At 52.9% G+C, this 15052-nt stretch overlaps 1 protein-coding gene across 1 annotated transcript in view; it reads right to left on the reverse strand.

Annotated features, from left to right (window-relative positions):
• Positions 1-15052, reverse strand: part of PTPRN2 (protein tyrosine phosphatase, receptor type, N polypeptide 2) — a 789125-nt gene that overhangs the window by 100358 nt on the left and 673715 nt on the right. Inside the window, exon 13 of the mRNA XM_011941545.1 lies at positions 14400-14594. Coding sequence (XP_011796935.1) covers positions 14400-14594 — 195 coding nt within the window. The remainder of the gene's footprint in view (positions 1-14399; positions 14595-15052) is intronic.

Raw genomic sequence — 15052 nt, forward strand, 5'->3', positions numbered from 1 at the left:
GGTGGAATGTGATCACTGCCTGCTTGTCGTTTTTGTCTCCTCTAGACAGCCATCAGTAGGATGCCTTTTTCTTTTTCTCTCTCTCTTTCTTTCTCTTTCTTTCTTTCTTTCTTTCTTTTTTTTATGGAGTCTTGCTCTGTTGCCCAGGCTGGAGTGGAGTGGTGTGATCTCAGCTCACTACAATCTCTGCCTCCTGGGTTCAAGCGATTCTCCTGCCTCAGCCTCCTGAGTACCTGGGATTATAGGTGTGTGCCACCATGTCTAGCTAAGTTTTGTATTTCTAGTAGAGATGGGGTTTTGCCATGTTGGCCAGGCTGGTCTCAAACTCCTGACCTCAAGTGATCTGCCTGCCTTGGCCTCCCAAAGTGTTGGGATTGCAGGTGTAAGCCACTGTGCCTGGCTATCTTTCTTTATTAGGCAGAACACACAGTTGGTTCTTGGAGGCAATTGTCAATGTGATATGAGATGAAGAGCAGTGCGGCCTCTGCACTGTTTTCCTTTGTGTAATTTGCACAGCATGTGTGTTTCCAGTGATATGAAGGAGGAAATAACCTGAAGTGTCTTCCTCCATAGATACCTAGAATGCTGGACAAATGGCACAGTCAGCCTTTCACAGAATTCAGGGAAATCCCCAGGAATTCCAGATGGAGAAGAAAGTGAAACTGGAATGGGGGACATGTGGCCTGAAGCCGCTCAAGCCCTGGGTGGAAGGCAGGCAACAGGATTCCCTACATCTAAAATCAGGGTCTCAGACTTGGCTGCCCATGTGGGGCCATCAGGGAAAAACCTGCCCTGGCAGAGGTAGAGAGCTGGACCTGAACCCCCCACATAACACAGGCCCCTCAACGACCACACCCTTAGTAAATGGGTGTGCTCATACCACAGGAAGCTCGTCTGTCACCATATGGACTCAAAATGGGAAGATGCTTGAAACATGGGCCTCATCAAGAATTGAGGCTCAAATTTACAATACATGAGTGATCTGGAAATCCTTAAGGCGAGGAATTGACATGAAGATAGTCACGGTTTAATGACAGCCTAGCGTGTCTGGCAAAAGCTCTCTTGAGGTTAGTACTCTCAGAACAGGGCCACACAAAACTATAACTAAAGTCCCACCAATGAGGAGCTTATAATCTGGAATTATAGAACCTACCAGACAACAAACTACCATGAGCAAATCATGAGACAAAGAGCCGGCTTAGCCCCATGAGACCTTAATAAAAATGTTAGAAACCATCGGATAATGCATTGATCATGATAGAAGGTGTTAAAATGGGAATCAACAATGTAAGAAAAGAACAACCCAGCAAGTCGATCTGAAAAAGAACAAAATAGAACTGAGAGTGAAAACCATACTCTTTAACATTATAACTACAATGGATGGATTACAGGTTAGACACTGCTGAAGAGAAACACTGTATATTGGAAGACAGATCTGAGGAAATTCCCTGGAATGCAGGACAGAAGGATAAAGAGAGAAAATAGGAAAGGGATTTAAGAGACTTGGGAATAAGAAGGTCCAACTTATTTCTATTAGAGGGGAGAATGGAAGAGAGTCAAATATAAATTCTTTGTGGTTTATAATTTTTTAGAATTAGCTGGAGACAGGAATTCTCAGATTCAGGAATCACAGTAAGTTTGGAGCAAAAATTAAAAATAAAGTAAGTCCTTACCAAGACAGATCACAAGAAAACTTCAAAACAGTAAAGATATATCAGGAAGGAGCAGCCCACAAAGGAACCACTATCAGACATAGTGATCAGGAAGGAGCTAGAACTGGCACACAAACGAACCACCATCAGACCAGCAACAGACAGTCTTCTCAAGTGCAGGGGCACCAGAGACAAGAGAACAGGGTTTCAAGGTAATGAAAGAAAAAGAAATAGAACTTGACCTTTGGCTAATCTGTTATGCAAGTGTGAGGATCAAAGACATTTTCAGACAAAGAGAAGGAAACTTTCCCGATAGAAGACTGAAAGAAGGACATCTCTCAGAAAAAAAGGTAATCTTACCCAAAATGAAGAATTGATGAGTAAAAGGAACGGTGATGGGGGGAGGGGGAACCTCATAAAATGAGAGTCAGTCTGAACAAATGCTGACTATGAAAGCTAGTAAAACAAACGGTTGATTTCAGGATATGAAGACAAGGTAGAACTGAAATACTGAGCAATACTGTATGTGTCAGAGGGAGGTAGGCGAGATCTGTATCTCAGGTCCTGGGTTTATTTGCGAGGAGGGCAGAAATGTGAATTCCAGATCTTGTCAAGTCAAGCATGGTTATTAAAAGTATCAGGATAGTTGCTAAAGTATAACTGCTGAACTAGCCAACGGGGAGAGAGGCAATAAAGGAAACCTATTCATTCTCACAGAAGGCAGGAGAGGATGCTGCAACAAAATACAATACAACTCAGAAAATGCAGGGTATATGGAAGGGAAAGAATGAGATGTACCCAGGTCGAACGGTGAGTGATTGAGAGATTAGCTTTTATAAAGAAAAACTTACTTTGGCAACGTGGTTATAACCATTTTTTTTCCATAACATTTAACTTCTAGCATCTATAATTTTAGAAACATCACTGCAATACTCTGCAGTATGTTAGGAGATTTTCCCATAGTGGGTGTCATTATTTTTCTTTATGGCACTACTGTTGCATGAGTTGTGCAACCAGCCATATTTTGTGGAAGGGGAAGCCAGAGTTCACGGGGTGTAATGCTGGCCCAGATGTCACACTGGGAAGCCAGACTCTGGACATGGCACCATCTTTTCACTGCAGCACCAAATCTTCCTGGCTTTCCAAGATCACTGCCTTCTTGCTCCAGAAGAGAAAACACTAGTGACAAGTCAGGACCCGCTCAGTCCCTGGCTCGTGCATCGTAAGTGCTCCCACTTTCTGCAAAAGTACACAAATAAGTGAATAATGTCAACTTTTCGGGTTCAAGAAGCCACAACAATCCCATGTAGAGTCAAGCACCACTCCACATGCGGACGCACAAGGCTGCCCAACGTCTGGCTCAAGGTGCTCACCCAAGTCCAGGCTGAGCTAACCTTCTGCTCCTTCCACCGTGAACTCCAATTCTGTGAACTACCCGCTGCTTCCTGACGGAGCTGTGCTGTTCCTTCCTCTGCCCGATACGGCTGTCCTCACCGACCAAGACCTCCAGCCACCTCAAGTCTCCCCTGAAGCCCCCTACCACCCCAACCCCCCAGTGAAGGACAGAGATGTCTTCTAGTAAAAGAACGCAGCTTGGCGTGTGGTAATGTCTAGTGTTTCTCCAGCCCTTCACCCCTTTTTGCCCCAAATTGGCTATAAGCCTCTTAGGAGCCAGACTGATGGCCTCCTTCACACCCAGCATCCCCACGGTCCTCTGCCCAGGAGTCGTGCTGAGGACACGAGGTAAGCAGAGCCCACCCGTCACCAGCTCGTTTCTGAACTGCTTGTAGAACTACAGCTTAATGGAATTTCAAAAGCTGCATTTTATTAAACTCGTGTTAGGTTTACACATTTACACAAACAATCAGATAACTCCACCCAGGCCCTGAACTGCTGTGATTCAGTTCCTCCGATGCTGTCTACAAACCTGCAGATGCAGGAGTCACTGGATGGGCCAGACGGAGGCGGCCTCTGGTCTCACCTCCTCGCCTCAGGTTTCTCCAGGAAGTTTCCATGAGTTCACGAGCAGCCTGTGCACGTCTCTGTCCATCACTGGGAGCTCAGAAAACGCTGCACAAATGAGCACTTTCCAAACCTGACTTTACACACCAGCTTCAAGCGCTTTCTCTCACAACTGTTAATTTGTGGACCTGTTAACTTTTACCAAATTTAGTGTTTGGTTACCCAGTTTAATTCAACAAGTATGAGTTGGATGCTTGATTCCACTTCTTCTATCGTGCCCTATTTACACACTATAAGAAGGTCTACCAAGCCAAGAAACAGCAAAAAAGCTGCTAAAAAGCAGGGCTCCGGGACAGTGGGTGCTGCTTAGCTAAGTCAATCGTCCTGGCAGCCAAAGGCCAACCCACTGGTTACCAAAGGGGTAACCAGTGGGTTACCCCTTTCTCCCACAGACTCTCTGGACCATCACCACCTTCTCGGGAGCCCAAACATCCAATCAAACCAGGTCATAAATATACAGGTAGTCCCCGATTACGATGGGGCCATGGGGGGATAAACCTCTTTTGAATTGAAAATACCATTAAGTCAAAAATGCACTACTGAATGCTATTTTCAACTTACGGTGGGTTTGTTGGGACACAACGCACCATCTGTCCTATTAAAGATGGTAAACTCCTCCTACAGACCCAGCCACTCGTCTCACTGGGGCCGGTATGGCAGCAGGGACTGGTCAGATTTGGGTCAGAGAATTTTTCCTTTAAACATCAAATGCTCAAGGCAGAAACAGAACTTTTCCTTTAAACACTAAGCGCTCAAGGCAGAAAAGACAACACACGGATAACTTGGAGAGACGGAAAAATAAAGCACTAGCATGGCTCTAGCATTTTAAGTAGCAAATCAGATTTTTAAAAAATAAAAAGTCAAATCACTCCCCCTCCCACAAAAAAAATAGAGTTCCACACCCTCAATAAAGGCGGACGATGGAAGGGACACTCTCTGCCTGTGTCACAACCCAACTATCCACAGAGCATCGCAAGGGGCACCATGGCGGAGGTGTGGGGGCTGCAGGGGATGGCCGTGATGGCTGCTGACCAAGGCACAGCTGCTGCTGGATGGGGCACACCCATGGCCCGGGCGTCCCAGGGAAATCCAGAAACCAGTGGCTGTGACTGCTTCCCGACAGAGCTCCTGTTCCTTGCACAGCTGCTGCTGCCTCCAGCCTCTCTCTGCGCCCTTCCAAGGACCCCCTGCAGACACACCCGCATCCACAGTAAAGGAGGTGGGAGCAGGAGGCCAGGCTCCGGCCAGGAAGTGTGGGTTGAGCTCTAGAAAGTGGTGCTGCCTAAAGTGGCTCGCCAGCCTCTCTGTCAGGCCTCGAAGGTCCGTCACCAACTCGTGCAGCAGGTGGATGGCAGTGCGGGCTGTGGGGGGCGAGGGCCCAGGGCCCAGACACCGGCCAGCCTCATAGTGCTCGCCACATGCTCAGCTCACCAGTGTGGGGAGGCTGGAGCTACCCCCATAGGGCTGTAGATGGAAGACCAGGGGCCTCTCATGTGCTCCAAGCTACCAGAAAATGCTGGTGTGGATCGGGTATTGGTCCCTGTTACGGGCTGAACCATCCCCTAGAATCTGTGTGCTGCATCCCTGACCCCCTCCAGGTTACCCTGCAAAGTAACCTCATTTGCAGGTGGGGCCTTTACAGAGATAACAGAGTTAAAACGAGGCCACTGGGGTGGGCCCCAGGCCAATCTGAGTGAGGTCCTGAGAAGAGAGAGAAGGATGTGCTCCCACAGGGGAAAGGTTCTGGGAGGACATAGGAAAAAGATATCACCTGCCCTAGCCACAGAGAGAGGCCTCAGGAGGAACCAGCCCTGCCCACGCCTGCATTGTAGACTTCTGGCCTCCGAAGCTGTGAGGAAGGCATTGCTGTGATTTCAGCTGCCCGGCCTGAGGGACACTGTCACAGCAGCCCCAGCGGGCCAGGGCAGGTCTCTGGGGGTCCACAGACTCCATGCAGCCAGCATATGTCCCTCCCAGGAGCCCCTGTTCTTGCTTCATCAATTAAAGCAGCACTCTGGCCGGGTGCGGTGGGTGACGCTTGTAATCCCAGCACTTTGGGAGGCCGAGGTGGGTGGATCACCTGAGGTCAGGAGTTTGAGACCAGCCTGACCAACATGGAGAAATCCCATCTCTACTAAAAATACAAAATTAGCCAGGCGTGGTGGTGCATGCCTGTAATCCCAGCTACTAGGAAGGCTGAGGCAGGAGAATCAGTTGAACCTGGGAGGCAGAGGTTGCAATGAGCTGAGATCGCACCATTGCACTCCAGCCTGGTCAACGAGAGTGAAACTTCGTCTCAAAAAAAAAAAAAAAAAAAAAGAGAAAAGCAGCACTGTCTGCCCTGAGCCACAATCCTGATGCACAATTTCTACCTGCGGGAACCACACGGGCCGGAGCCACCCAGCCGGCTCCTTTCCCACCTGGTCATGCACATCTGGACGGGACAGGACCTCTCAGAGGGCTTCATCTTTCTTCCTGGTCTTCCTAGACTGTGCCCTAATTAATTGATATCACTGCTTCTCTCAGAGGTGACCATGGTTGTGATGATGGACATGAAGGAGATGAACAGGAGCAGAAGAGTTTCACTGCCACGTCCATTTCAGTAAAGGCACCTGTGACTGACTGGTGCTGCATGGACGTGCCACACTTGCACTCGGCAGGCTTTGGAGGCTGCTGGCCTTGTAGCCATGAGGACTGTGTCCAAAACCATTCTTGGAAGGAACAATAAATGGCTCCCAAACATCAGAAAGTATGCTCAACCTCACGCAAGCCAGAGAAATAGAAGTGAAAACCACTTCGATGCGGCCTTTCCCACTCACCAGTGGCAAAACTCAAAGGTTCACTGATACCCAAGGCTGGGAGACCTCGGACAGGGGCACCACGTCTATGTCACTAGGGGGACGCCATCTGGGCAAAGATTATGGCAGGGAACGCAGCAATATCTCTCAAAAATAAACAATAAGCATCCGCGATGACTCAGGATCTGGCTTCTAAAAACACGTTCCACATGGTCCGTGTAGTCTGAAGTGGCAAACGTTTGAAAATTGCCTACATTGCCCTTACTAGGAGACAATCGATTTCTGTGTGTCCAATAACAGGAGAACACGTGGCTGTTAGGAGGGTGGGGCCGGGCCGTACACACTCACGCAGGGCCCTCTCCTGCGAGCGGCGTCGCTGAGGAGCTGCTGTTTACGCATTGCATGACCGCAGCAGCACCGGCTAGCCCTGGGGAGGGAGCTGGGCCCCAGAGTCCCGGTGTGGGTGGGCACCCCTGCCATGGTTGCCTTCCTCACAGTGGTGCCAAGTAGCTGTAATGTCTTCATGAAGCACGTCCTAGACCAAACGCCAGCTGGGGACTCACTTGCTGGGACCCAGTCCCTCCCCTTGGTACAATATGACAAAGAAAACCACGAGTTTAGAGTTTAGGTCACTGTAAAGCTGCTTTTGAAAAAGGTGCAAGACTCGAGGGCTGAAATCCGCTCTCAGTTTAGAGATTAGCAGATGAAGACCCTCCTTTCAGGGAAGAGAGTGGAGCCTGTACCCCAAAACCCCGAAGTAGCAGAACAAGGAATCCTGCTGACCACTGACTGAACACCAACCGTTTGCCAGGCACACAGGAGGCACTGCATCTGCATGGCCTTGTGATGTGGTTTGGATCCGTGTCCCAGCCAATTGCATGTTGAAATACAGCCCCGGGCTGGAGGTGGGGCCTGGTGGGAGGTGGCTGGATCACAGGGCGGTTTCTCATGGGTGGTTTAGACCATCCCCTTGGCGCTGTCCTCACAATAGGATGTGAAGTCTCCTGAGATGGTGTTGTTAAAAGTGTGTGGCACTCCCCATCTGTTCTCTCGCTCCTGCACCTGCCATGTGAGGTCCCGGCTCCCCTTTGCCTTCTGCCATGACTGGAAGCTCCCTGAGGCCTCTCCAGAAGCAGAAGCTGCCATGCTTCCATACAGCCTACAGAACCCTGAGCCAATTCAACCTCTTTTCTTTATGAATGACCCAGCCTCAGGTATTTCTGTATAGCAGTGTGACAACAGCCTAAGACACCTGTCTAATTAACCTGGGTCTCCTGGTTCCCAGTCCATGTCCTCCCACCCAGGGGAGGCCCTTGCACAGGGGAGGCTGGGTCCCACTGGTACCGGGCCCTGTGAGAGTCCCAGGAACGTCAAGCGGGAGCTGCAGCTTGAGTGGCTGCATGGACACGGGAGGTTCTAGAACATCCCCTCAAGCAAGTTAGGGTGTGAGGATGGATACTCAGGTCTGCACTGGGCCCAAAGGCCACGGCAGCCACTGGGAGGTCGGACCCATTCACCGTCCACTGAACTCAGTGGGTTGGACCCATTCACCGTCCACCGAACTCAGTGGGTTGGACCCATTCACCGTCCACGGAACTCAGTGGGTTGGACCCATTCACCGTCCACTGAACTCAGTGGGTTGGACCCATTCACCGTCCACCGAACTCAGTGGGTTGGACCCATTCACCGTCCACGGAACTCAGTGGGTTGGACCCATTCACCGTCCACCGAACTCAGTGGGTTGGACCCATTCACCGTCCACCGAACTCAGTGGGTTGGACCCATTCACCGTCCACCGAACTCAGTGGGTTGGACCCATTCACCGTCCACGGAACTCAGTGGGTTGGACCCATTCACCGTCCACGGAACTCAGTGGGTTGGACCCATTCACCGTCCACCGAACTCAGTGGGTTGGACCCATTCACCGTCCACCGAACTCAGTGGGTTGGACCCATTCACCGTCCACCGAATTCGGTGGATCAGATCCATCCAGCATGCACCGAACTTGGTGGGTTGGACCCATTCACTGTGAACTTGGTGGACGCATAAATGGCTCTCAAAGGAGCTCCCCAGGCCCACAGGAGTGAGGCTGGGAAGTCTCGGGTCTTCAGAGCCATCTACTCTGGCACCTGGACACTCCTCCTCTCCTGGCTCTGCCTCTCGCCCCAGCTCCCCCATCCCCTGCTGGTTTAATGCAGTCTCTGGTCACGGGGCTCCATGCCTGGTTCTGTGTGGCGTGAAGGCTTCCCAAACCTGAGCAGGGACTCTCCATCACAGCAGGGCACACCCCCACCCGCCGTGCCGGGAAGGGGGGCTATGTGCCCCTCCATGTGCAGGTCCTGCCTATGCCAGGCAGTCCTCCTCAATGGTGAGAAACAGCTTCCCTGAGAAATAGGCTCCTCCAAATGTGAGCCATGAAGCCGGCATCGTCCAGACAGCAGCAACAGCCTGCTCTGCCTGTGAACGCAGGTCCCACAAAACTGGCGAGTTTGCCCTGTGGCCTGGTTTACTCACCAGGCCTCACCAGCACCCAAGCCAGAGTGGGAATGGCCAGCCCAGCTGCACGGCCCCAGAGTGAAATTCTTGGTGGCCCAGTGCCCTTCCTCCTAGGAGAGGGGCCATCTGCACCTGTCAACCACGTGGGAATGACGGAACAGAACCTTCCAGAAATACAGAGCACTGGGTCTGAAGGTGGAGGCCTCGGGGCCAGGGGAGTGCCTGCCAAGGCCCCTGCACTGGTGGCGTGGGGTGCAGGGGACCCTGGCCCCTTTCTGCTGCAGCTGGCGACACGTAGCCTTGGGCAGGGACACCCGGCATGGTTTCACAAGGCCCTCCTGGTTCAGCGACTTATTGCTAAGAACAAAGAAGCCTGGAGCCTAACAGGATCGAACAATGAGAGAGAGATCTCTCTCAAGGAGCACAGGCAGAGACACGATGGGCCCCGGGAAGACTCCAGGTAGGCACTAGGGCCGAGGGTCAGAGGCAGTGAGCTGTGCGGGTCTGAGGAGGTCACAGCTTGTGCCGGCATCTGTCCGTCACCGGCACAGACACGCATCACGCTTCCCGCGCTGGGAGTTCAGAAACCCCACAGGCAAGTCTGCAGAAGGTGCAGCGCGACCCTGCAGGCTGGCAACACTCCCTTCCTCCTCAGCGAAATCCATGAACTTCCCTGTCTTCTGTGATCATGTGAAATCTTTGGTCACTTCCTCCAAGGCTGTAACTTTTCGTTTTTCACGTCTCCATCACTGTGCTCGGTTTCAATGTCGTCGTCTGTGAAATGGGTCTATTCACAGCTCCTGTGCCCTCAGTGCCTCAGGACAGTGGTGCTCCTGTTACCAGCACCACACTTTCCAAGGATGAGCGAACTCACAGTCCATATGCTCATCTTCAACACTCATGAGGATGCATTTTTAAAAGCACTGACTCAGCACGGCTTTCCCAAATTTAAGTTCTATATTCTATAAGTGGAATGGAGAAGTGTGAAGCCATCTTTTTTCTTAACATTCCCACTCTCCAAAGAATGTTCTCTAGCCTTTAAAGGCGGACATGGTGGCTCCCAGCCCACTCAGGTGTAATTAGTCACATCGGGACGGTGACACTCTTCTCCACCTCCTCACTCAGGGCCAGCCAGGCAGAAATGTCGTCCTTCTGAAAGCAAAGGGATAGGGGAAACAGATCTTGAAAACACTCGATGATTCTTTACCGTACAAAGGATGTGACAGGATTTCTTGAGAAGCCACGTCCCTGAAGATGGTTAACATGAAGCTGCCTTGACAACTGTCCTCTGAAGTCATCTTCGTCACATCCTTGCTTTTCAGGGTCCTGAGCCTTGCTCTGAGTGAGCATCTCCATGTCGCCTTTTGGCCGTTTCCAGAGAAATGTACTGGTTTCTTGATGGAAGTGTTTCCCTCCTGCCTCTCCCTCCTCCGAGCGCTCCGTTCACCCGCAGGTGAGCCTCGACTTAGCTTCTGCCAGACAGTCCAAGGCAGGGGCACGGCCCCTCCTCCGGCCTGCACCTTCCCTGGTGCCTGGGAGGCCCATTTTCCAGGAACAGGTGACGTTCTGGGCTGGGTTTTCCCTGCAGATAAGGCCCTTTCTCCTTAGTTATCAGAAGAAAACTGGAATTTTTTAAAGGACCTTTCTAAGAAAATGAAGGCAAAGCAACACAAAAACCAGAATCAAAGCCCAGAGACAGGGATTGGGCAGGGCATAGAGAATGCAGGCCCAGAGACCCAAACCCCAGCAAGCAAAGGCCCTGCCGGGCTCTGTTCCTTCAGCACAACCCCTTCCTCTGCAGCCCAATGCACCTGTGGCACAGGCCGTGCAAGGTCTCAGGATGGGCGGCATCTCAGATGCTCACCCGGTTTTATCCTCATGGGAACCCCAGGGGAAAGGCACCGCCATCAAGCCTGTCTCACAGGGGAGAAGACAGAGGTTGGAGTCTCTTGTGGGACATGACACCTGCCACAGCAAAGCGTCTCAGCTCTGACGCCTGGTTGACGGAGCCCAGAATCTGTGCTCCATGTCTAGACCCGACCACTTGGTGTCACGGCAGAGCAGGGGATCCAGCGGCTGCCCCGAGGACCTGCCCGCCCCAACCCTTCCCATCAGGCTCTCATGCGGCCCCTTCCCCGGGGGTCCCTGAGACGTGTGCTCTCCCTCTTGTTCCACCTGCTAGGACACCTTGACCAGGTAACTAAGTCCCTCCCTGCAGTCCTGAGACACCAGCCTCTTCCTGGTGACATCCAGTGGCTCCACAGCCCCATGGGTCCCACCATCGGTGCAGGCACCTGTGGCCTCCTGTCTCCCAGGGAGGCCTTATTCTCTCGCGTGAGGGACGCAGCCTGGCCCGTCTCCTTTATAAGAGCTTTGTGTGCTCACCTCTCTAGAGGGAGTGCTCATTTCCAGAGTTCTGTTACTCCAGGTCTCCAGCGTGGAATCCCAGCCTCTGTGCAGAAAGCAGCAGCATGAGTGTCAGTGGGTGGAGTGTCCCAGGGCAGGAGGGGGCTCTCGGAGCCCGGGGGCCCTTCCTGTGGGGCCACGGCCAGGCCAGCCCCGCCTGAGGGTCTGGGCTCCGGGGCAGTGTGCAGCCTCTACTCTCCCACACGTGTCCTTTGTCATAGAAAGGCTCCGCTCTCGGTGCTGAGCCTGCCCCGCAGACGGCGCAGCCAGTCCCTCCCACCTGCTGGGGCTCCTCATGCTCAGCCTGGCCTCTGGACATCATCAACGGTTGCTGTTTACTTCATTGGGTCGTGGGTTCAGATGCCACGTTTTGTCCAACATGCCCTGGGAGCGACTGCACGTCAGGAACAGCCGGTCCTCGGATTCGCCGGGACTCTGTGTGGCTTATCCGACCGTCCTGCCATCCTCAGGTGAGGGGCGGTGGGGTCACTGTGTTGGCGTCTGACGGAAACGAGCCTTTGCGCACAGAGGGCTGGGCTGCTGGATCACCACAGAACTGGCGGCCTTGTAGCTGTGATGAGTCGGACGGTCGGCGACTCTGGTGCGTTCCTGTGGCACCAGCCTGCGTGTGGTTTCTACAGCTTGCGTGTGCCAGGGAGGGTGGTGGCCAGTGCCCCTGAGATTGGCTGTAGTTTCCGAGCCACCCATGTGAGTCCTGGGAAGAGGTCTACCTGGGGCTCACCTGTGGTGCAAGTCAAGTCTGTGCCTCTCTGCTCCTGTACCAGGGACATGCCCGCCAGGAGACCCCAGGTAGCTGAGAGGGCGAGGGATGCACTTGTAACGTCAGCTCAGAGGAAGGAAAACCAGAACTGCTGGGTGAGAGGAGACGCCAGAGTCCGAGGCCCATGCCTGGCTCACTTGGTTGCTGGACTCCACACGATGCCCGCCGTTCCCCGCACCCACCCCGACTCCCACCAGCACCTGCTGGCATTGTGGAGTCAGGGAAATATCTCGGTAACACTCACTTTCAAAACATCTTCCTCATTGGTTGATGAGGAAGGTCCAGTTTCCCTGAGTTTACAGTCTGTACGCACAGAGTCTGAGTCAGCCGGACTCATACTTGGCCTGAGTGTGTTTCTCGTTTCGGCCCTGCAGCTGTGGGCCGTGGTGAGGTGCGTTGACAAACAGGCCCATGTCACGGTCTGTGGCCCTCGATGACCCCCCAACAGAGTGCCTGGAGTCAGGCTTTGCAGGGTTTCCGCCAGGTGGAGGCTGAGTGTCCTTGCGGTTTAGGCATTCCAGCGGAAATGAACCCTCATGTTTGCTTTCAGATCTGCCATGACATATGTGAATGCCAAACGCAATTCTCTGAGAAATACAGTATTTTTAGGTACCAATCGGGCTTGAGATATCATCAAATTGTTACTCAAGCACCTTGAAATGTGGAAATATGAGAACACAACAGGAGCTCGCTAAGCGGCTCTCCTCTTGGCTAACCTGTCAGATGAATGTCTTTGGCTGATGTGTTTGACCCCAATACCAAACCTTATCACAAATAGGAACTCCTGGTCTCTGCTCCTTTTCTAAAAGGGACAAATGTCAAAACAGCCTCAGAAAAGTCAGATCTAAAGTAACAAAATCACAATCCACCAAGGGAGGAAGTTCCGCCAAAGTCGATGACAGGGTTGCCGAGTGAACTCCACGAGCCACGAGCTGTCTGCTCAGGGTGTAAACGCATCGGGTTTGCTCTCCGTCCCCACCAAGCCTGCAGGGAGAGCACTTCCGGCGGGTGGTCTGGCTTCGTGGGCTCACCCCAGGGAGTGATGGGAAAGGATGTGCCCTGCTCAGCTCACTGACCGGGAAAGCCAGGCTTCCTGACTGTTGCTTCATCTCATTTTAAGTTATCCGGGGAGAAGTCTGCTGCGTTCCTCAGTTTCCCCAAATGTCTGGTCCAAGTGGGTCTAGAACTGAGTGTTTCCCACCCGCCATCAGAGCTGTCTGTCCCTGGAGTGTCAGCTGGGCCGGGAGGCCTCCAGCCTTGATCTCCAAGCTCTGCAATGAGGCTTTTTAGTGAAAACATGGTTTTCTGACTCTTTGTGGTCCAGATCCACCAGTCTATACTATTATCAACTCATTAGGCAAAAATAGTTTTTAAAAAAGTAAGCTTTTAACATCAACTTACAGGGTCCATCCTGAGACCTGGGAACTTAACGGTATGGTGAAGAATGTTTCCCTGACCAGTAAGTGCAGCCGCTGCTTCGGTCAAGCATCGAAACAGGCTCTGCCCTTTTACCCCAGAGACGCCGTCTCCAGCGTGGGAAACAGCACAGCCAGGCACGGTCACCCACCGGGATGATGCCTGCAGCCCAGAGACCCAGGAGGCAGCCAGCAGGATGTGCTATCGACAGCTCTCCTACTAACACCTGGACATTTGTTACGTATGGAGTGGCAATGCACGGCCGCTCCACATGTGATCACTCCAGCGAGGACCCTGGAAAAGGCCGCTGAAGCCGCATCACCGTGACCTTCTATGCTGGCGCCACCAGGAAGGCTCCTGCGAAGAGCTGAGCACCCAGCCCGCACCTCCTCCCACCTCGCTGTCACAGCGGTGACATTTATTTACCCAAACGATGCTTGCTGGCCTTGAGTGCCAAGGAGACAGCCACTGCTTCCGAGTCAGAGACCCAAAACGGCAGCGCACACGGTAGGCGCTAACAGATGTGTATTCCACTGAAAACTAAACAGTAGGTGCTCACTCTTACACACCAGGGAGAGTGCGTGGGGGCTGCACGTTCCAGGCAGAAGCATAGCAAAGATCTCAGGATGTAAATACTCTTGTTTATCTAAATGAAGAAGACTCCCTGCAGACAGTGCCCTGCCTGCCTGTCAGCCTCTGCAGCGGGCAGGGTGCAGCCATCATGGCCCCGTCCCCGAGGGTCAGCGGGCACAGACACTGGGTGTTGCAGGGGCCGAGGAAGGAGGGCCCTGGTGCTGGTGCAGCAGGGAGTGCAAAGGCGGGGCTTACCAGGATCATGTGGCCAGTGGAGATGTCCATGTTGGACTGCACGGGTTCCTCGGACCAGGATGAGGCGCTGCTGCGTGCAGAGGGGCTGGGCATCGGCCCGTCGCTGAACTGGGACGAGACGCTGCTGATGCGGGACGTGTGCGGGCCCTCGGGTCGGTCTGGTGGCCGTGTGGCCATACGCTGGCGGCACAGCTCCTGCAGGACGGGGGAGGCACAGCAGGGGGTTAGTGGCACTGGGGACACCCAGCAGCATGAGGGCATGGCACCCACATGGCACCAACCCCTTCTCGTGCTAAGATCCAAGGTTCAGGCAGGCAAGAGTTTACCCCCGGGCGGCGCAGTGCAACTGGTCAACGCACTCCAAAGGACGCTCCCAGCACAGCGCCCCGAGAAGGCTCCAGGCTTGTGCAGGAGAGGAGATACAGGCCTTGCTCTCAAAATCTGAGAATACAAACACATATCACAAACACACACACACACACACACACACACATACACACATCACACACACCAGACACATCAGACACATGCATCACATATACACACATACACCACACACACATCCCACATCACATACACACATACACCACACACACATCCCACATCACAGACACACACATACACCACATACACACCCCACATCACATACACAC

Source organism: Colobus angolensis, unplaced genomic scaffold (genome assembly GCF_000951035.1).
Source record: "Colobus angolensis palliatus isolate OR3802 unplaced genomic scaffold, Cang.pa_1.0 Scaffold2, whole genome shotgun sequence".
Classification (NCBI taxonomy): Eukaryota; Metazoa; Chordata; class Mammalia; order Primates; family Cercopithecidae; genus Colobus; species Colobus angolensis.